Genomic DNA, 21346 nt, shown 5'->3' on the forward strand with positions numbered 1-21346 from the left:
TGCCTTCTCCTGTAGCTGCCCTGGGTAGTTGAGGCTTTTCTCTTCCTTGTGCACCCAGCTTAAGTTCCTATCCATAAAGCTTTTAGAAATGTTTGAGAGCCTAAGAAACTCCTGAGAATTGGCAAATAACTTAGAAGTCATCCAGTCTCTTTTATATCCAGATTTGAGAATTACTTTCATCCTGTTTCTGGTCTAAGTCAAGGACCTCTGATGACTAAGAAGGAACCCAGGCACTCATTTGTAATATTCTGGCTTATTTTTCACCAAAATGTGAGAAACTCACATTTTGAATACTATTTTTTTTTGAGAGAGAGAGAGATAATTTTTTAATATTTATTTTTTAGTTTTCGGCGGACACAACATCTTTGTATGTGGTGCTGAGGATCGAACTCGGGCCGCACGCATGCCAGGTGAGCGTGCTACCGCTTGAGCCACATCCCCAGCCCCTTGACCACTATTTTAACTCAGCCCTTTCAAGTTATATGACATCTTACCTGTAAGTGGGAAGACAGGTGTTTTACCTTCCCCTCAGTGGAAAAACTCACCAGTTCCTTCAGTTGTTTCTCATGAAACATCATTTCTAGATGTATCACCAGCTTTTAGACACACTTGATTTATTCAATTCAGTTCATAGGATTATCTGGATACCATCGAATCACTACCAAATCCTATGGAACTATACCTTTTCTGGAACACTGTACTTCTAAATCAGCCAAGACAGCATTTGTTTCCTGCCCACTGTGGTGTTTGAGTTACCTAAAGTCCCAAGAGCCTTTTGCCAGGCTCTCTATCACACAAAGGACACAAGATGAGTAAGACTAAATAAAGCCCACCTCTCAAAAGACAAATATTCATTCTATGAAATACCTGATAAATGATCCTCCAAACTATCAAGATCATCATCAACAAGGAAAGTCTGGCTAGCACAACCAAGTTACCTAAGACCTAACAAGTAAAAGTCACGGGATATTCCCAATAGGAACTTGGGACAGAAACGGACATTAGAGGAAAACTAAGGAAATTTGAATAAATTCTGGACTTTAGTTCACAATAACCTATTTTTTTTCATTGTGACAAATGGGCTACACCAATGTCAGATGAAAATAAGGGGAAAACTGAATTGGGATACATGAGAACTCTCTACTATTTTAGTAATAATTCTATAAATCTAAATGTATTCTAAAAGCCTTTTAAAAAAAAAGAGAACATTTTAAATTAGGAGAAAACTAGCAAGTAAACACATAAGACAGTGGCTACTATTATTTTTAATCACTAATTCCTTTGAATAACTGATAAAATTATATGGACAGAGGCAAACTTTTATATATAAACTAAATACTATGGCAAGGTCTCATGGACTCCAGATTCTTCAATTCAGGGTGGTAATGCTTCCCTAGTAGGCAGTGTTTGGGGAGTAAATATGAAGAAAAGTGGTAGTGGGGGTAGGCATCAGGTAGCAGATGTCCTTTCTATACAGTTTGAGCCTGATCTTTATGCTGTTGATGAGATACTTTTTTTTTTTAATCTAAGGGATTTAAAAATGGATACTGAGTGATCCCTAAACCAAACACTAAACTGAGTTCCAGACACCATTCTAATTGCTTACAGTGTTCCTGTCATATTTATTAACCTAGATGTAAGCTGCTTAGGGCTGGAGAGGACAAGTCTCATAATGTGCTTGAGAGGCAATTGTCACCTTGTCATGTAGGGTACAGAATCACCTCATTGCAAAGTGTCTTGCCCTGGTTTTGAATGCTTGTTGCTTTTTTTTTTCCTCTCTCTTAAATTCAGCCCTAAAGAACATTGCATATTAACTCTCAAGAGCTATTGTTAAACCCTGGCATTCCAGAGTAAGTGAAAATTCTTACAGGACTTATTTTAAAAATGTTTAGGGCTATAAATCCCCAATCCATTTGTACAAACCTGTTAGATTTTACTCTTTAAAAATAATTTACATCTACTAAGGTTTAAGTTAGATTAAGTAGAAAATATTTACACCCAGATAAACAGACCACTACTTAGTTAATTCTGTTGCCTCTCACATCCTTGATCATTTGGGTCCATATTTTTCTTAAGAGTATTCTGAAACTTGTATCATTCTGTAACAAATTAGAATCTGCAGTACTAATTTTAAGATCAAAACGCAACAGTGGTGTCAAATAAAAAGCTCAGGATGGAATACATGATGGATCAATTTTTCCCACCACTGTGCCTATATCCTACATCTGGATGACTTAGTAAATCGTGATTCTAAGTCTGACTTGTACAAAGACATGGCTCAATGAAACTGTAAATTACTAGTCTGTATTTAAAACAAAAACACCAAGACCATTTTAATGAAAACTAGTTTTATTTTAAAATTAAGTGCATAGCACTCATCTAATTCCACTGGTGTAGACTTTAGCACCATGCTCGCTATTTGCAATTAATATCATAACACAGATACATTTTGGTTTGCAGTCTGTACTTGAGTAGTGTTTATTTAGTGGACTTTGGTAAAGCCCTTGATACATATTAATCTCTTCACAGTACACATTTAATGATGGTCCAGTAATCTTAAAAAACAAAAACAAAAAACCAAAATAACAAACAACTTTAAAGACTAATCAATAAATTAAACAAAACAAAACCCACACAACTCCCCCCATCCAACCCCCTCCCAAAGCTAACAGTTGTGAGATGTATTTATATTGAAACCTAATGTTTTAAAAACACTTCTGGTTCTCCAACCACCCCACCCCACCCTGGGTATGCAGCAATAGTAATCAATTATTTTATTCTACCCCTCCCCAATTAATCCAGTGTTCTTTAGCTTTTTTAAATATAAATTGGGAAAAGTGTTAATAAGCTTTTAAAAAAGGCATATTCTTCTATAACAAGAATGACATACAAACCAATCAATAAAAGCATTTGACAAGACATTAAATCACCACAGGCACTGGTTGTTGTTTCAAGTTAGGATCTCTATCCCAATATCTTACATTCATAGCATTACTGAGGTAGTTAAAATACTGAAAATTGGACTCCAGGTTGCTGAGTTTGTGAATGTGAAAGATATACTACCTTTTGAACATATTTTCCCCCCAATGATTCAAGTTTTCTTACGGTAAGAACTACTAAACCTGCTCCAATTAGCAGCCTTTTTAGAGGAAAAATGACGATACTTTCAGAAAGCAATTTCCACATTTGAAAACTGCCATGAGCGAGTGTTCTTACCTGAGTGATTTTTTAAATTTACCAGACTAATAAATGCACATCATGCCCTTGTATTCTAAATTATATAAAAGTTATTTTCCTTTTAAGGAAAGGACATTTCTCTAAGAATTCATGCTGGCAGAAGCCACCCACCCACACTCAACCACTGGAGCCATTTGGATCAGTCCTCTGCTGTGTTGAGCCCCTTCCTTTCCTCACAAAGGCCATTGGCTTGATTACTGAGACTCCTGCTGCATACCCACAACATCATTATGTTTGTCTTCAATGCACATTGTGGCGGTTGCATATCTGCCATGCAGATGCCCCTCTATTCAAGTGCTATCCTTAAAAAAACACAAATAGACACACCTTAATAATTTTTAAACCAGAAAGCATCCCTCCACCAAATCTCTCTTCTCCCACTAACAAGAGAGTAATGTATACAGTTTATTCATTATTATTTTTTACTTTTTAAGTTTATTCCCCCAAAACATTTTCTCCCAAGTTGCCCTTGCTAACATGACTATTATTGTGTTTTCACTCATCATGAGTACAGTGAAATATGCCAGGGCAGTTGTGGGCCCAACCTAATGAAAGCAGCTACTGAAATTTAGAAATCAGTACTTTTGCTTGTTTAGACAAACTAGCTGGATTCCATGGTTGCTTATAAAACCTGTCTTCCACATAACAAAGTGCTGCACTAGCACAACCTGAGTACTATCCTGGCCACTCCCCTCTCCAAAATAAATCTACGGGACTTCATTCTAGTACTGACATTTTACAGTTATGTCTTCTTCTGAAAAAAACCTTTTTCTTAAGAGTATTCTCAAATCTGAATATAAACCATTGATTGCACTGAGAAATGCAAAACCTGTATACATATTATGAATCATAGGAACCACCACTTCATTCATTCTGTGCTACAATATTAAGTTCTCATTGGAAAACACATTTTAGCATAGGAATATTTAACCTATGTTATAAAGGTAGTTCATACTATAACATTCCCAAAGCATGTTGCATTACAGTTAAATGTTTCCAAGTAGTACAAATTCCCTGAGTTAATGTGTTTTAATTCTAAAGAGTTGAGGCTGATCACTTAGGGGAAAAAACAAACAAGCAAGCAATCAAAGAAAAGTTATGACCATGATTTCAAGACATGGGATCTACTCCACCCCTAAATTTAGTACATAAATTCAGATACCTATATTATTTATGATAGGAAGTTATACAGAATCATCTGAAAAAAATTTTTACTGCACAGATTGGTATAGCATATCAATTCATGAGTTTAACCTTAGTCAGAAATTAATCTGTAGGTAAAAAAACAGAACAAAACAAAACAACTCAAAACTGCAGAATAAACAAAAGATCTCTTCAAAAATTAATACTGTAACTTTCCTTCATAGAAGACGGTTTGGCAAGTCCACAGATAATCATTATAGTCTTTGACATATAAGCCAACATAAGGCCCAGAGCCTACCACAGGTCAAACCTCAAAATGGCAAATTGGAGTCTGTCCAAATTTGTTGTTGTATTGAAAATATTTGAAATATTTGGACCATCAGCCAGGCCTGAACATATCTGTCACACAGGATTTTGTAACAGGATTTGACACACACTATTAAGTGTCTGCTTAGTCCTCCTAGATATTAATGGTGCACTGAAAGGGATATTCAGTCTTCTGGTAGATCCCTTTCCTTCTGAAGAGAAGTTTACAAAGTTTGTCCCAGAGCTTCAAGTCACAAGACAGTCTGGGTTGGTTACTGCCTTTGCACATAATCACCTTTCAAAGCACGGGGTAATACAAGGATAATGTTCATTTATCTGGTAACTCCGGTTATAAGAAACACTCAGACAGGGTTTAACTTCTACTGGTATTGCTAGGGACATCCCAACACCAGTCTGTATGTGCCCAAGTCCCTGAACACTGGTTTGGAAGCCAGCAGGACATGTCTGTAGTGTGTAAGACGAGGTGTGTGTGGTAGATACAATCTGCTGACAGCTTGCTTGTTCTGATACAGGATGGCGATATTGCAGTGAGGTCTGCTGAGTCTGAGGGAGATACTGAGGTTGCTGAAAATGGACCGGCCGTGAGGGCTGGGAGGCTGTCTGGAACACACCTAGTTGTGCTGACTGAGGGCCTGCCTGTCCTCTCTGTTTGTTTGCTTCTTTTACATCATTATCATGAGCACTGAAACATGGAGGAAAAAGGAAACAATAACATTACTTGAGAAGAATCTGCAGGGAACTCCCATCTCCACCTCCTCAACAGCTCACTCCATCAAATGCCACCACTACACAGGCAGCAGTCATTGCACCATAATTCCCAACAGCAAGATCTTCCCTGTACCCTCCTAAGACTATTTCCAACTTGGGAGGTGTGTCCAAAATAAGCACTTAATTCAGACTGTGACTTTAGTAACACTCTAGTGAGCCCCAAAATTTGAAGTGGAAATAAGAATGGGGTGAGATTTACTTGGACTGATCTCAAAGTTATGGCCTACAGACATTCAAGAGCAGCTTCTTTCCCTATCATGTACCTAGAACCACAGGAGCAAGGGTTAACTTGGAGCTCCCCTTCTACAGAGTCCTGCTCATACAGTGGCTTGTTCTCATGGCAGCAAGCAGCTGTTAAGAGCAAGTCTCCTAAGAGCTCTGTGCCTTTGAGAACTTTTTTGGGGGGCACCTTACACATGAATAAAAAGGTTAATGAGAAACTATGAACACAAGACTAAAAAGGCTTACATCAACAGTCGTTCAATACACTGCACTAAGAAATCCCAGGAGTAAGCAGTAAGACGATGTAGTCTTGTAGGCCACGTTGGAGAAAGACGAAGTATAATCCTCGAAGAAGCCACACATGCAGCAGCTACTAAAGAAGGTGCATAATTTAGAAAGGCATAATCTGTGGAGACACCAAAAATGAACTTAAGCAACAGAATACCATGTTATAAGCACACAAGTTACTTACTGGCAGCCACAACAACTCACCTTGCAGAGATACTTCCAGGAAGTAATCTGCATATTTGGCCATGTAGAGTTTAGTTTTTTCCAAGCAAATCATTGGCCAGCCATCATGAAGATCTGTTTCATGTACTGCTTCTGAGAGATAATACTCGATAAAGTGGGCAGCTGTTGGAAGGCAGAGGTTCCACTGAAAGGTTTCTAATAATAATAGTTCCATATGTAGCAAATTTTGTTTTGTTAATACTAGATTCATATTAGTCATACAACCCAGGCTGTTGAGCTGCTCCAGCTTAGGCACACTATCTTCTTTTTCTTCAAATTTACCTTTTAAAAGAAAAGGGGAAAGGTTGGAAAAAGAGGTAAGAGATCATTATATGTCTATTCAGTTAAATGGATTTTCTGACTTACCATCAAGATTTAGATCCAAAGACATTATTTTTTCTACCTTACTGAGATAGGACTGACTGTGCTAGAATACTTTGGTTCTGTATTTGCATACGTACTTTCCTTCCCAGTAACACTATCTCCTATTTTCCCTATCCTCCAAAAAAATATGCATGGAATACTTTCATTTGTATCCTACCTTGTAAAAAGAAAATAGTTATATATGCCAATGAGAAAAATAACTCAAATCTCACAAGCTGATTCTTTTCAGAAAGTTTCCTTCTTGTGGGCAGGTGATGGTTGGTGAAAGAAAATTATTTTAAGGTAGAAGCAGAGTAGAGTTTAAAGGACTTAATGTCAGAGCTTTTTAAGCTCCAGTGTCTCATTTTGGCATATTTTCAGCATAATCTCAATTCCAGAAAGAGATAAGAGATGGGGAGGTAGGGCTGGGTGAATGTCTAGCAAGCATTATCATTCCACAAAAAATACCATCTCTCCTCTTCTGAATTCTAGGCAAAAATCTAGCTAAGTCTATTTTAAAAGGAGGGGGAAAGGAGAAAATACTTTCTATCCTCTTTCAAATCCCCTTACTCAAAGCAGAATAGAAGACAACATGATAGTTGGATTTCATTATTAAAAGGCATTAATTTTTCAGGAAATATTCATCTATAAGGTTTCCACAATGAACAACTGAGGAATAAGATTCCCTCTCCAGCCCAAGAAACACATTTCTACTGATTATTATCTGTATGTATCACCTCACACTATTTCCAAATAAGCATTTTCCTATACATAAAGCATGCATTTTAGGTATTTCTAGAACTTATGGCTGGAGAATAGTCATGAACTATCACTTACTATTAAGATTTTTCAGATGCAGCAATAGAACCAGCATTGTTTCCAAGTCTCTTTGGGTCTTATTCCTTGGTAGTTTATAAAACAGAAAGAACTAAAGCCTTCTAACTCCCATTATTGTGTTCTATTTTACATTAATGTTTAAAAAATATTTTGACATTTCAGTATTTTGATAACAATTTCAATATATGTGGTTTCCTTGGAAATCTTATAATTTTATTTTATGCATTTAAAAACACTTTTGGAGAAGAGCCAGAAAAATTGCTAAAGTGAGAGAAACTAGAAGTTTCCTTGTCAACTTTCTCTTCTAAAGGGATAGGTTTGTACCACACATTAAAGCTGCAACAACAAATGGTAGAGGCCACTCAGTGCAGATGCTCAAAGTATAGGCAACTGTATAGTAGCCAGCAAAAATTCACTCATGATGACCTATTCAGTGCTGAGGAAAAACTGCTGCTACATGCCTTTGATTTTTGCTTAGGCAGCACAACTGGGGTTAAGTTCTGCCTCTGATGCCAGGAGATTCTAAGTGCCCATCTTGAGAAAAACCCAAGCCCAAAGGAGGATAGATGTTATCTCTTCTTGCTCAAGAAAGTTAAATTGCTCTTTAACTAAATAAAGCTAAAGATAGGAGTTGATCTATAACTTACATAATTCAGACTTTAAAATCTAGATAGCTCTTTCTAGTTCAAATCACATAAAGAAGACTTCTGCAAGTTTAGTATACACTTTGTATAATTGAAAACATCTTAGTGTTTTTTTAATATAGTTATCCACCATCCACTGAATAAAGTGAAGGAAGAAGACAGACTGTTCTCAGTGTTTTTAAAGTGAAATTCTTCAGAAGAATGACGACCTAGGAATTTGATTCAAGCCCTCAGGATGAATCATTAAAGCTTTCAAAGCACCCTGACATTTGTGTAGCAGCAGCCACACTGGCAGTATACTTCAAAGGAACATTGTAAAAAATTAATGAGTTTATTTATATCATGTTTGGAGTTCCTTTGAAGAAATTAATATACCATAATTCACAGATCAAGGATGTTTCATATTATCTCTTTGAAACTTACAACAGCAAAAATAAAATTGCAGCTGGGAGTGTAGATCAGTGGTAAAGTGCTTGCCTACCATAAGCCCTGGGTTTGGTCCCTAGCAAAGCAAAGCAAAGCAAGCCAGATAAATAAAGAAATAAAATTGCATATGATCGATTTCACATCTCAAGAAACCAGGTAGTGAGGTGGGCCAATTCATTTAAGGTCAAATAAACTGATTTAGAAAAAAAAAAAAAAAGAAGCCAAAAGAAAGATTTATGTTTGAATTCCCAAATCTGAACCAAAGAACTGTACCAGATTTTATAGAGACAACTACTAGAATGACAGATTTCTATATTTACAAGTATAGAGTAGGTATTCAATGATTATAAAAGACTTTGCATACTGATTTGCAAAGTTAAAAATAATTTGCATATTGCATATATAGCCACATTTAGAATTCTAATTCAGATTAAAGAATTTTGGAACTTTTTAATTATGTATAGTGATATAAGTGCTCAGCTTTGTGGACATTAAATTCAAAGAGTGCGATAACATCAATGAGTAACTGCTTTCATATCTATAGTTTTTATTATGCTGATGCTATGTGTATGTACTTTAAATCTATTTATCTATCCATAATGCTACACACACACACACACACACATCAAAAAGATCGGTTTTTTCAATTGAAAGGAAATACCAGAAGCCATGTGATTATATTGATAAAGGCACCAAACAGGATATAAGGGCACAGGAAATTCATATCAGTTTCCCAGAAAATAAAGAATTAAGAGGCCACAGAAAACAAAACACCAAGTTGTCTTTCCTTTAGAGGAAATGTGCAAGTCAGTCATGGAAAGCAACATTTTCAAAGACAGCAGTGAATGACAGATATGTGGTAGAGAAGAGTTGTACACCGAATTGGGAATGGATCTGGGGAAATTCTGAGCTCTGCCAAACCACTTTCTATTTTTTTAATTACTTAGTAGGAAAGTCATCCTTAATACATACTAAGAATACTCACAAATTTGTAAGGCCATCAATCTAATAGAAAAATTGATAAAGAACAGAAAAAGGTAATTCATAGAAAAAAATTCTAAGCTCATTAGAAATTTGAGATATAAATCAGATCAACTGTGAAATATTTTTGCCCTAAGAGGAAGTTATAAAAAGAAAAAAAACTTTTGCTAACCCACTACTGGTGTCAAGGAGAAACAAGCACTTGCTACAATTGTTACGACTAAAAGTCTATAATTTCACTTTCACTTCATCTTGATTCCAAGATCATTTGTTAGTTTCATAAGACCTTAAGCAAATTATCAGACACCCCATCTTCAAGGCTGATTCCAAGTTCTTCATATGTTTCATGCTGGCCACAGACACCAACAGAAGCCATGCTACACGTGATAAAAACAGGATATGAGAATTTCCCTGTACAAACCAGGGTCTATTTTAGGATAAACCAGGACTCTTAGGGAATAATTACAATGTCAAACCCTTTATGTTGCATTTTTTTATGTTAAAACCCACCTTATCCTCAAAACTTTGTAAGGCAAGGGACCTGTATTTTCATCTTAATAGAGAAATAACCTGGGATGCAAGGTTGTTGAAATTCATATTGTGGGTGATTCAAATCCAGAAAAATTCATCATTATAGTTCCTGCTCTAAAACAAGGCAATCAGAAATAATGTGTAGGTCCTTCTTCCTTTCTCTAATGATGAATACAACAAGGAATTGGCAACTTAAGCTCCTGGAATTTTATAAGCTGCTGTCTTTCAACCTATTCCATAACTGAAATAAATTTCACCTGGTCCTTTCAGTTATAAGCTATCCTGTACTTTCATACTCCAGGATGCCCACCCCAAAGCAGGGAAAAGTTGGGGGAGGATCATAATAGAGTTCAGTCCTTCCATGAGGAAGATAGCAGTTATCTGAATAATGTTTATGGTAATTAACAGGAGAGCTGCTATTGACATATTCTGTAAGAAGGCAGAGTATGAGAATATAACACTAAGAATGAATTCTACAAATTTAAAACATATCAGAAACTGAAAATTAATTTAGTCACATAAGTCAGTCTATGAACTGACCATGCATCATTTCATAATCCACAAAGATGAGCTTCCCACTTGACCTACACCATTCTTTTAAGAACTACAGGCAGAGCAAGTGTGGATTTTGTAGTGGCAAAATGACAGTGTCAGCTACAGCAAGCAAAAAATTTTCATTAATGATCCCAAGTTTTAAACCCCAAAGGGCTTCACAGTCAGTGATGAAACATATACAGCACTGTACATGTGATTACTTATGGGCATGAAACTTTAATTAAAAGTTAAAGGTTCAGACCTTTATAGATTGGATAGAGAGAAAGGATGGGAGAGGGGAGGAGTAGGGGGGATAGGAAGGGCAGCAGAATAGACAATATTATTGATGTGTATACATTCCATGTATGTATTATACGTCAAAATACATTCTGCTGACATGTATGACTAATAAAAATAAATCGTATGGTTAAAAAAATGAAATAAAGATATCTGTCCACCTACAACTAAAAAATAAATATTAAAAAAAAAAGTTAAAGGTTAATTATAAATGTGCAAAGAGTACCTCTCTGGCTTCTGGGTGGGGGAGAGATGTGAGATGTGTCTGGGTCTTAGGAGGAAGACAGATTAAAGGGGAAATGCAGTTATTCAGGAAGTAGATAGTATTCTGCTAAGAATCTGGCTCAAGGTATCTGGGAAGAAATTTGAATAAGGAGACTGGGTGACTAGATCCAGATGAAAGATTCTAAATGCTATAGTAAGCAGTTTCTACCTTAAACCACAAATAGTGGGAAGTCACGGCTTTACATGACAATGGCTTTACATTCATTCTTGTCCTAACAAGGGATCTGAAATAACATACAAAAAGATATTCAAGGGGATAAAATAAGTAGATGAGGTCATCAAATCACAGGAAGAATAAAGATAGGAAAATAAAATCTGAGAAGAGATTAGTACCAGAAATCAAACCACAGGGGGACTACATTTGGTTTTTAAGTTTATTAGCAGCCAAAACACAAAGGTGTTTCAGAAAGAACTTTGGTGGCACTGGCATAGTGCAAATGTTTTGTGGACAGCAGCCATACTGGATCTTAACCCTTCAGTGGTGATTAGAGGTGAAGACTGATGATATATGTACATATTACAGGGCTTAACTTTCTATTATAGTAACATGGATAATATAAAAAGTATACATCAATTTGACTTCAATAAAGACATTCTCATTACTGAAAAAAGAAAAAAAACTCAATTCCTTTATTTGCCCTTTCTCTTCACTGAGAGTACTAGCAAGCAATGAAATGAGTTACAATTAGATATTAAGAGAAAGAGGTGGGAAAAAGTCTAGTGGTACCTTCTGTAAATTGGGTTAAAAAGATCAGTTGGCCTGATGCACAAGAAAGATTCTTCCATCTGTAGTAGCTACAATGAACGTTCAGTTCACTAAGCCAATTTGTTATATAGTCAGTAGAAAGCATTCTAACAATCTAAGAGCATGGTACTTTTACAAGTATCTCAACTTTAGCTCCATTAATGTTTGGAGCCAAAGAATTCTTTATTCTGGGGAACTGCCCAGTGCATTAGAGAATGTTTAGCAGCATACCAAGTTTCTGTGCACTAAATGCTAGCAGCATCCCTCAACAAGTTGTGATAACTAAATGCTTTCACATGTTGATGAGCATCCCGTTCGGGTCAGAGTTGTTCCTGGTTGTGAATCACTGATTTTAAATAATGATTCTCAATTGGAAAAGCACAACAGAATTATCTTTGGAACTTTTTAAAAATTAAAAATTATCCAGGTCCCACTAGGTAAATGTTGACTCAATAGATCTGTGGTGGTCTAGAATTTGCATTTATATCAGAATCTTAAACATGTTGGGGTTAGGAATATATTTTTCAAATACTCCAGAACCATTTTTTCATGTCTGGTTAACAATCGTTCTGCTAAAAAAGCACTTTCATCATAAACTTCCTGATAGTACTAATGAAGAGGATTTGAGTTCTATGTAAGTCTATTTTATCATATAAGTAATGGAAATTTCCAGTCATGTAAATCACATTCCTACTTACTTGCTAGAAGCAGACAGGAAAGCGCAACTAAATGCAGCTGCTGGATAGAGATGTCATAGCGATCCATAAACAGGTCCAGCAAATAGACAGCAAGATGTCGAGCCGAAGGGCAGAGTGTGAAGCGATTGCTCACAATGGCAATCAAATCAGCAAAATACCTTCTGAGACTTAGTTGAGGGGACTGGCCTTTGTAGGAGGGCAACTTCAGCTCCTAAAGCAAGAAGAACAACACTTAGTCTGACATAATCTGTAGAAATACCCCACATAGTCTTTCCAATATATTAGTGTTACAAGTATGTCCAAAACACACTTTTCCTAAGAGGAACACAGAAATAAAAAAAGGGAGGATAATAAATGGCATTTAAAAATTAATCTGGTTAAAATCAAAGTTTTCTATTTATTCTTAGCGACCTCTGACGTGACCAATTTTAAGTGTTTCTTGCTTTATGGAATGGATGCATTCTACAAAGATCTTTAAAAAAAGAATTGTATTTTCACTATCATGTGTTTTCAAAAAAATGTGTCCTTGCCAAAAATCTAACCATAACATACACACACACACAACACACACACACACACACCCCTGAGGAATCTCAAAACTTTTCTTAAGAAGGTGGATATGTTCCTGGTATGCTGCATAAATAATGATATACTTGCAGAGATCTAGAGATCAGTACTCATCCTTAGTATTTTCTAATCTCATGTCCTTTTCAGCAGTTTTATGATCTTCTTTTGCCTAATCTTTCTTTTGCCCTTTATATACCTAAATTTTTCTCATTATCAGTTTTTAATCTTAAATAATATACCAACTAGTTTTTCAAAAATTGGAAAATATATACTAGTAAAATATTTCAGGAGCATAGAGAAAAGTGGAAAATTTCCAAATTCATTTCACGGATAAGTATAAAACTGACACTTAACTAATAGGTACTCCAATAGCAGGAAGTAACATGGATATGATACCAAAAGCACAGGCAAAAAGAAAAATGTCTAGTCCCCAGAGTGAAAGGGCAACCAACAGAATAGGAGAAAATGTTTACAAATTATATATCTGACAAAAGATTAATATCCAAAGAACTAACAATTCAACAATAAAAAACTAACCCACTTTAAAAATGGGCAAAGGACTTGCATAGACATTTCTCCAAAGAACATAAATAAATGGCTAAGAAGCATATGAAATGATGCTCAGCATCATTAATCACTAAGGAAATGCAAATCAAAACTATTAAAAAAAGGAAGAAAAATAGAATTAAGTGTTAACGAGGATGTGGAGAAACTGAAACTCTTGTACAATACTAGTAGGATGTCAAATGGTACAGTTCACATCCATATTATCATGGATGATGGTGGCAGTTCGTCAAAAAAATTAAATAAATAATCACCAAATGATCCATCAATTGCACTTTTAGGTATATCCAAAAGAACAGCAAGAAGGGATTTGAACAGATATTTGTACACCCACATTCATGTCACCATTATGTATAATAACCAAAACATGAAAAACAACCCAAATGCCTACTGACTGATGGATACATAAAATGTGGCATTCACAATGAAACATTATTCAGTATTAAAAAGGAAATTCTGATAAATGCTACAGAGAAGACAGTATGCTGTTGGATTATAAAGAATAATTATTTTACGGTTCCACTTATGTGAAGTACTTAGAATATTCAAATTTGTAGGGACAAAGCAGAATAGTGGTAACCAGGGACAGAAGGGTAAGGGTGGAAGATTGGGAAATTACTAAGTATGGAGTTTCAGTTTACGAAGATGAAAAAGTTCTAAAGGGGACAGTGGTGATAGAAGCAAAACAATGTAAATGTACCTAATGTTATTGAACTGTCACTTAAAAATGGTTAACATGGCAAATTTTATCACATGTACATTTAACAATACATGAAAACAGGGAAGTTACATATAATCTAATATTTTCTAAGATTAGATTAGTATAAAAAATGCATCATCATAATCAGCTGTAATACTTCTCATGACTACAAGGACTGTTTGGTATTAGGAACTGAATTCACAAAAAAATTCATACACAAATATGCACAATCATCTTGACAGATACCACAACAACATCTGAAATAAAAGTGACCCTGGGAGAAACAGAACAAATATTCATACATATCTTTTAATGAAGGAATGGATTGGATGGAGGTAAAAAGATATTGAATATAAGAGCCTGCATCTCACTTGAAGGTGAAACAACAGAAAGATTACCAGGCTAGTGCCTATGATTGCAACATTACCTAACCAATTCAGATAGAAAAAAGTGAAGGTATACTTATTGGAAAGGAAGAATCATAAATTATTCTCATGAAACAAATTGTTATTTTTTAGATGGCAGAATTTGTGTCCAGAAAACTCAAGAAAATCAACAGAAAAAATAAAGAGAAACAGTAAGATTTCAGTAGGATGGTTGATTATAAAATTAATATTAAAATAGTTTTTCTATACAATCTAATACAATATTTCACATGAGTATCTATAAAAATAAAGACCAAGAATAGATTTACATATGCCAACACTGTATGAAGATAAATTTGGCTGGGTGAGTTGGCGCATATCTGTAATTCCAGTGACTCAGAAGACTGAGGCACAAGGATCACAAGTTCAAGGCCAGCCTGGGCAACTTAGCAAGACCCTGTCTCAAAATAAAGATAAAAAGGACTGGGGATGTAGCTCAGTGGTAAACAGCCATGGGTTCAATCTGTAATATGAAAAAAAAAAAAAAGAAAAAATTGATAGGTGTGAAGGACTTACATGGAAAGATGTTCTTGGACAGGATAAGATATATGAAAATAATGGCATTTCAAATAAGGGGAGAATAGATATATTTAATAAATATTTCTGTTAAATATGATGAAGAACTAATTTCTTACTGTTTAGAGAACTCTTACAAGTAAATCAGTAAGAAAAAGACAACATACGAACCAAGATCATAGGAAAAATACAACAGGATCAAAAATATATAAAAAGATGTCAGATCTTATTCAAATTTAAAGCATTATGTAATTGTTTACTTACTAGATCAGGTTTTATCAATTTTTGTTTATGCTATTGAGAGAGAAATAGTAGCTCTCACATACTATTGATCAGATTGACAACTATTGGAGAGTAATTTGTAATAGATAATTTTTTTAAAAGTACAAATGCTTTTTAACCTAAAAACTCTAATCCCAGGAATATAAAAAGGAATCCTTTTGCAGCTATTTGTAATAGCAAAAAAAGCTTGATGCCCAACAACCACAATGGATCTCCAGAAAATTATGCTGAGTTTAAAAAGTTAATCCTGAAAGGTCACATATTTTATAACTCTATTTATATAACATTCTTGAAATGACAAAACTATAGAAAGAACAGACTGGTGGTTGTCAGGGGTTAAGAGAGGGCATGAGGGGCTGGGGTTTAGGGCCAGAAGTAGAGCACTTGCCTGGCACATGTGAGGCACTGGGTTCGAGCCTCAGCACCACATAAATAAATAAATAAATAAATAAAGTTTAAAAATTCTTTTTTTAAAAAAACTCTTTTTAAAAAGAGAGCATGAGATGGCAGGGGGAGGGTATGCTTTTTATAAAAGGGTAACATAAGATATACCCTTGTGATGATGGAAAATATTCTACATCTTGGCTACGTCAATGTAATTACCCTGGTTGTGATAGAGGATTATAGTTTTTCAAGAAGTTACCACTGGAGGAAACTAGGTAAAGGTTATAGGGGATCTCCCTGTACTATAACTGCACAGGATTCTAATAATCTCAAAATATAAAGCTTAATTTTTTTAAAAAAGTGTGATGTCTATTAACAGGGATCTAGTTAAATAAACTATGGGATGTTGATGCAATGTAGCATTTAAAATAAAGGTCAATATACCTAGATAGGTTGATGTGGGAAAACCTCATAAATTGGGGGTGGTGTGGCAGGAAGGTACAGAATAATGAATATATATCATGACCTCTGTAGGAACAACAAAATATTATATTTTCAGATATACTGATTTACTAGGTATCTTCAAGGAAAAAGAACCTTAAGAGGATCAAGGCAACACAAGCTGGGTGTGATGGCACACACCTATAATCCCATGACTAAGGAGGCTAAGGCAGGAAGATTGCAAGTTCAAGGCCAGACTGAGAAACTTTGCAAGACCCCATCTCAAAATAAAAATCAAAAAGGGATTGCGGGGTTTAGCACAGTGGTAAAATGCCCTGGGTTCAATCCCAGTACCACACATACACAAATATATAATAATAGAAATAATAATAATAATAGCATAAACAAACACTACTGAGAAAATAATTTTTCTCTCAATAAAAGGAACATGCTGGTTTCTCATATAGCTCCTAGGATTCTTCCTTTCTCCTTCACTATTTCTATAGATTTTTAGAATGGTGTAAATGAGTTGTAACTTTACCTTTCTTTGCTGCCATCATGTGACATATATTGAGCATCTCCCTTGTAGCAGGTATTGTGCTAACCCCAGGAGAAAAGCTGGAAAAACAGTCTCAAGCCTCTCTCTAGCAGGTGAATCAAAATACAGAGATCATTATAACACAATATTATAATCACAAGGTATTATGAGTACACTGAGAAAGGCTAACTCGGCTCAAGGAGTGAGGAACTGGGAAAAAATAAAGCCAGGGTAGGTTTTCTGGAAAAGACATACTAGGAAACACACCTTCAAAATGCTAGAGGGGTTTATTATTAGCAATTTTAACCTTACAAACTTAAAAAAAAAATGTCAGGAGGGGCTCTGGATGTAGCTCAGGGGCAGAGTGTCTCCAAACACACAGAAGGACTTGGGTTGGATCCCTAGAACTGAGGGAGAGAGGGAGGAGGAAGGAAGGAAACCTAAGGGCCATCAATAGACAATTTAAAATAATGTGTCCAATATATTCTCTTTTAAGTTTTTTTAAATGGTAAAGCAGAAGTGCTTATCACATAACCAACAAGAGTCTGTTCTTGTCTAGGTACTGCAGTTATGTAAACATAATGACTATGTTTTTCTCAACTTACAGGTTTCCCCTGCTGTCTATTTCCAATCCCTCAGAATTGAACACTCTTATTCTTGCTTCTCAAATGCCATTCCTTTCCCAGACAGGAAGGAAATACAGGCTTAAAAGAATACTCAGAATTTTAACTACAATTCTATGGGATAAATATTTTCTAAATGTTTTTCACAAAGCTACAATTTGAGAACTGTCATTAAGTCTTCTAAAAATTCTTTCCCAAACAACTATGACACTAAATGCAGCAAGAAGATGAGAAGAAAAGGAGACATAAGCATCTGAGGAGACATGTTGATTTGTAGGTTTTTTGAGTGGTAAATTGTGTTTTATAAAAACTGTCTAGTTGGCATTTAGGGTTGAAGAGGATTTCTAGTCACTGTATTTCACTCTTCCCTAGAAGAAATAATGCTGGTCACATTGATTATTTCTCTACAAACCTTGGGTCTAAACACAGAACATCTTCCAGAGTATCCAATGGCAACACCCCAAAGAAAGACCTAAATTTGGATGTTCTGACTTATGAAAAAAGATTGGATTCTATGAAAGTGGGATGTTTGTGTCTCTCAGTTACTGCTCCAACTGGTATGGCACTTGATAATACTAAGTACTCAGCATGTTCAATACAATAAGCAGATGACTATCTAAGTAAATCATCAACTAACAGCCTGAATTTAACTTGTCTTTTTTTTTTCTTCATTTATTTATATGCAGTGCTGAGAATTGAACCCAGTGCCTCACATAAGCTAGGCAAGCACTCTACCACTGAGCCACAATCCCAGCCCGTAACTTGCTTTTCTATAATAAAAATTCATTTTAACTTCCTTGACTTCAACCCAGGATAGTGTGCCATAGATGGCCCAAGACACCTTCAGTGGTATTCCTTCAGACTCTGTGCTATCTTGTCCTATGACAGTTCATTAGCAACTTGAGTGCAGGGCTGACTTATTCTTTGGCTCCTTCAACGAATAATGCAACAAGAGCATTCAACAAACTCAGATTAAAAAAAAAAACCTACTTCTAAATTCAACTGACAAAACCAACTCAGATAATTACTCATGATTACAATTATCTACACATAAAATACAAGAATTGAAAACCATGAGGGATCACCAAGAAAAATCTTAAAAGTTTTAGTCAATTAAAAAATATAAGTATCATTTACAAATGATTAATTTCACCACATACAAGAGGGATTAAAAATCTAACCCCTTAGAAAAGCAAATTTCCAACTAAAAGATGACATCTGCCAAAAGGAAAAAAAAAAAATTAAAAGCGTATCCAGACAATTTTCAAAGAAGAAAACCTGCAACTCTTCTTAACACTCCAGAGAACCATTCCATAGTTGGAACTTTTATGCAGTAAAAATGCTCTCTTAGGGGGCTGAATTGTATTCAGGGTAAAAGACTGAACGTCAGAAGCAGTAAACAGCATTTAGAAACCTAGAGCTTTAAAAACATACAAAATTCTAAGAATTTAAGTCAATTCGATTTTTTTTTTCCAATCTACTTAGTGTTGTCAGGGACTTAAGATAAAAGTTGTTATCATCCCAGAATCTCTCAAGTCCAATGATCAGAATCCCCTTTATTAAAGAGCAGGCTGTTTTGCTTCTCACTTTGGTTCTCTCTATCCAAAGTGAAAGTGAGTTAAACTAGAGATCATTTTGGATCAGAAGTTACACCTTCTGGTTATCAGAAAGGCAGAGCTGTCTATTAATCTGTTTTGTAACATGCAGAGTAAAGTTATTTAAGAGCTGTGATACACAGATTTTGTGCCCAGAAAAGTGTATTTTTTTCAATATCTGTTAAGTATATTAGGTCTTTCTACCTTTAATATTAAGCTTTTTGAACAGTCCCAAATCTTAAGAGGCAAGTAATAATAACAGTTTTTACTTGGGCTTACTATATGCCAAGCACTAAAGCCCCTATACAATACATTTAAATTTCAAAATCACCTAGTAAGGTATATTCTACTGTTTTTGTTATTGTGATGGGGATCACCCAGGGCCTCGCTCAAGCTAGGCAAGTGCTCTACCACTGAGTTATACCTTCCACCCCACATTCTATTATGATTATTCCTCACTTTACATGTGGGCAAACTGAGAACCAGAAAACTAACTAGCCCAATGTCTCACAGCAAGTTAGATGAAAGGATGGGAAATTTAGATATGTACAAAAGAGACTTAGAACAGCGGCATGCAGAACCAACTATAGAACAATTATGGCTGCTTTGTCCAATAAAAACTCAAGAGTGTATGTATTCTGAAATACAAGATCAAATTCATGGTCCATGTAGAGACAAGAACATCCACTTTTCCTTTCCTAAGCCCTCGCATCATTTAAGTTGCAGGTTCTTCTGATAATAGCCCAGGGACGGAACGAATAAGTTAATTAACCTTGAGCAAATAAGCGAACTAGGGTTTTCTGGCCTGGAAGACCTGGACTTTCTGGGAACTTGAGGTTCATTTTAACTGGCGCAAGACCCCGAATGGCAAGGTTGAGAACCAGTGTTACCTTGTACCGAAGCGCTTGGTGAATATCAGCAGCCAGTTGTCCTCGCCACCACTGCCCCTCCAGCTCCATGAGACTCGGCGGCGCGCCTAGCCAGACGCGGCAACTTCAGTCTGGAAGACACGCCCCAGACGCGGTCACTGCCAGCAACTTCCCCCACGACCCTCCGCGCCCCCTCCCTGAGGGGTGTGACCTCAGCTACCCGGTGCGGCTGTTCCTCTTCACCTCACTCGTCCTAAGCCCGGGACTCACCCAACAGTTCCTAGATCCCACACTTAAGACCCGTCCTATGCACTCAGGAGGAGCTAGCTTATTTAGGGAACTGCCCAACTAGTTTCAGGGAAAGAAGGGGATCGACTCGGACCCCGAGCTGCCAACGCACAGACCTGGCTGCAAGCTGGGCAAGAGCCGGGGCGGGAGGCCCGCCTTCGGACTCCTGGAGTCCCGGGTTGAAACGCTCCGAGGAGCGGGTAGAACTGACACCAGTCCCAGCCCCGCTGGGACGCAAAGTTCCCTCCGAGAGGCCAGGAACGAACGTCCGCCGGCCCCCGGCCCAGCCGCAGAAGGCCGGGCGCCCGCTCCTCCCCGGGATCTGAGGAACCGCGCGGACCCTGAATGGCGAACAAAAGGCCGGGCCGGCCAGGATCCGCGCCTCGCCCCCGGGACTGGTGCCCGCGCCCGGCCCAGGCCTGCTCGGCCGCACTGCGGCTCTCTTACCCGGAACCGCGGCCTTCACAGCCCCAGCCCCGCCGGCGTGCGGGGGACCCCGGCCCCGCTCATGCTGCGGACAGTCGGCAGCGACGCGCCGGCCTCAGCTCGGGCCCAGCGCCGGGGCGCTCCCGCCGCCCATTGTTAAAGGACCGGCGGGCGGCTCGGCGTACAAAGCCAGCGCGGGGGCACATGCAGTCCTGCACTGCCAATCTCTTCTCGCGATACAGCGGGGTCGCCCCCAGCCGTCCAATCGGCGGCCAGGCCGGGCCCAGGTGCTACGCCCCGCAGCGGCTCCGCTGCTCGACGGCCCCCTCCTGGGTGCTCACAGCGTCCCGGGTGGCTCGGTCGGCCCTTGTGCTTTGGGCCTGGAGCCCGTCCTTCAGCTTCTTCGAAACCGGCCTGAGAGCGGATCCGGTCGGTAGAAATTTTAATGTTGACCATTAGGTGACCCATCTGGTTAAGCCACTCACCTGCTGAGAACGTTCGGTGCCCCGCGTGCAAGCAAAAGAAAGTTCGGACGCCTTATTCTGGCGATTAAAGCTCTTCACAGCTTGAAACCAATGGG

The 21346-nt window shown here is 37.4% G+C and overlaps 1 protein-coding gene across 4 annotated transcripts; it reads right to left on the minus strand.

The window, feature by feature from the left end:
• Positions 1 to 2331: 2331 nt before the first annotated feature.
• On the minus strand, positions 2332 to 20928 carry Ccnj (cyclin J). 4 transcript variants are annotated; one of them, XM_005335289.3, is made up of 6 exons: positions 20788 to 20928; positions 20074 to 20183; positions 12549 to 12759; positions 6190 to 6489; positions 5944 to 6067; positions 2332 to 5389 (listed from the first exon to the last, which is right to left on the minus strand). In XM_005335289.3, exons 2-6 carry the CDS (start codon positions 20140 to 20142, stop codon positions 4978 to 4980), a joined length of 1116 nt encoding a protein of 371 aa, XP_005335346.1. In that variant the 5' UTR covers positions 20143 to 20183; positions 20788 to 20928; the 3' UTR covers positions 2332 to 4977. The 4 variants fall into 4 exon arrangements, with proteins under 4 accessions (XP_005335346.1, XP_021588897.1, XP_005335344.1 ...); XM_021733222.3 differs by having other exon boundaries at positions 5944 to 6070; XM_005335287.3 differs by having other exon boundaries at positions 5944 to 6103.
• Between the last annotated feature and the right edge of the window lie 418 nt (positions 20929 to 21346).

Source organism: Ictidomys tridecemlineatus, chromosome 1 (assembly GCF_052094955.1).
Source record: "Ictidomys tridecemlineatus isolate mIctTri1 chromosome 1, mIctTri1.hap1, whole genome shotgun sequence".
Taxonomy (NCBI): domain Eukaryota; kingdom Metazoa; phylum Chordata; class Mammalia; order Rodentia; family Sciuridae; genus Ictidomys; species Ictidomys tridecemlineatus.

Excerpts from the sequence above, each read along its gene's own strand:
- Ccnj (XM_005335287.3), bottom strand. The coding sequence starts at position 20,142 with ATGGAGCTGGAGGGGCAGTGGTGGCGAGGACAACTGGCTGCTGATATT. Across the intron at positions 6,490-12,548 it reads TTCCTGTCTGCTTCTAGCAA|GTAAATTTGAAGAAAAAGAA; the intron begins GTAAGTAGGAAT and ends TTCTTTTAAAAG. Across the intron at positions 6,104-6,189 it reads CCTGGAAGTATCTCTGCAAG|ATTATGCCTTTCTAAATTAT; the intron begins GTGAGTTGTTGT and ends GTGTCTCCACAG.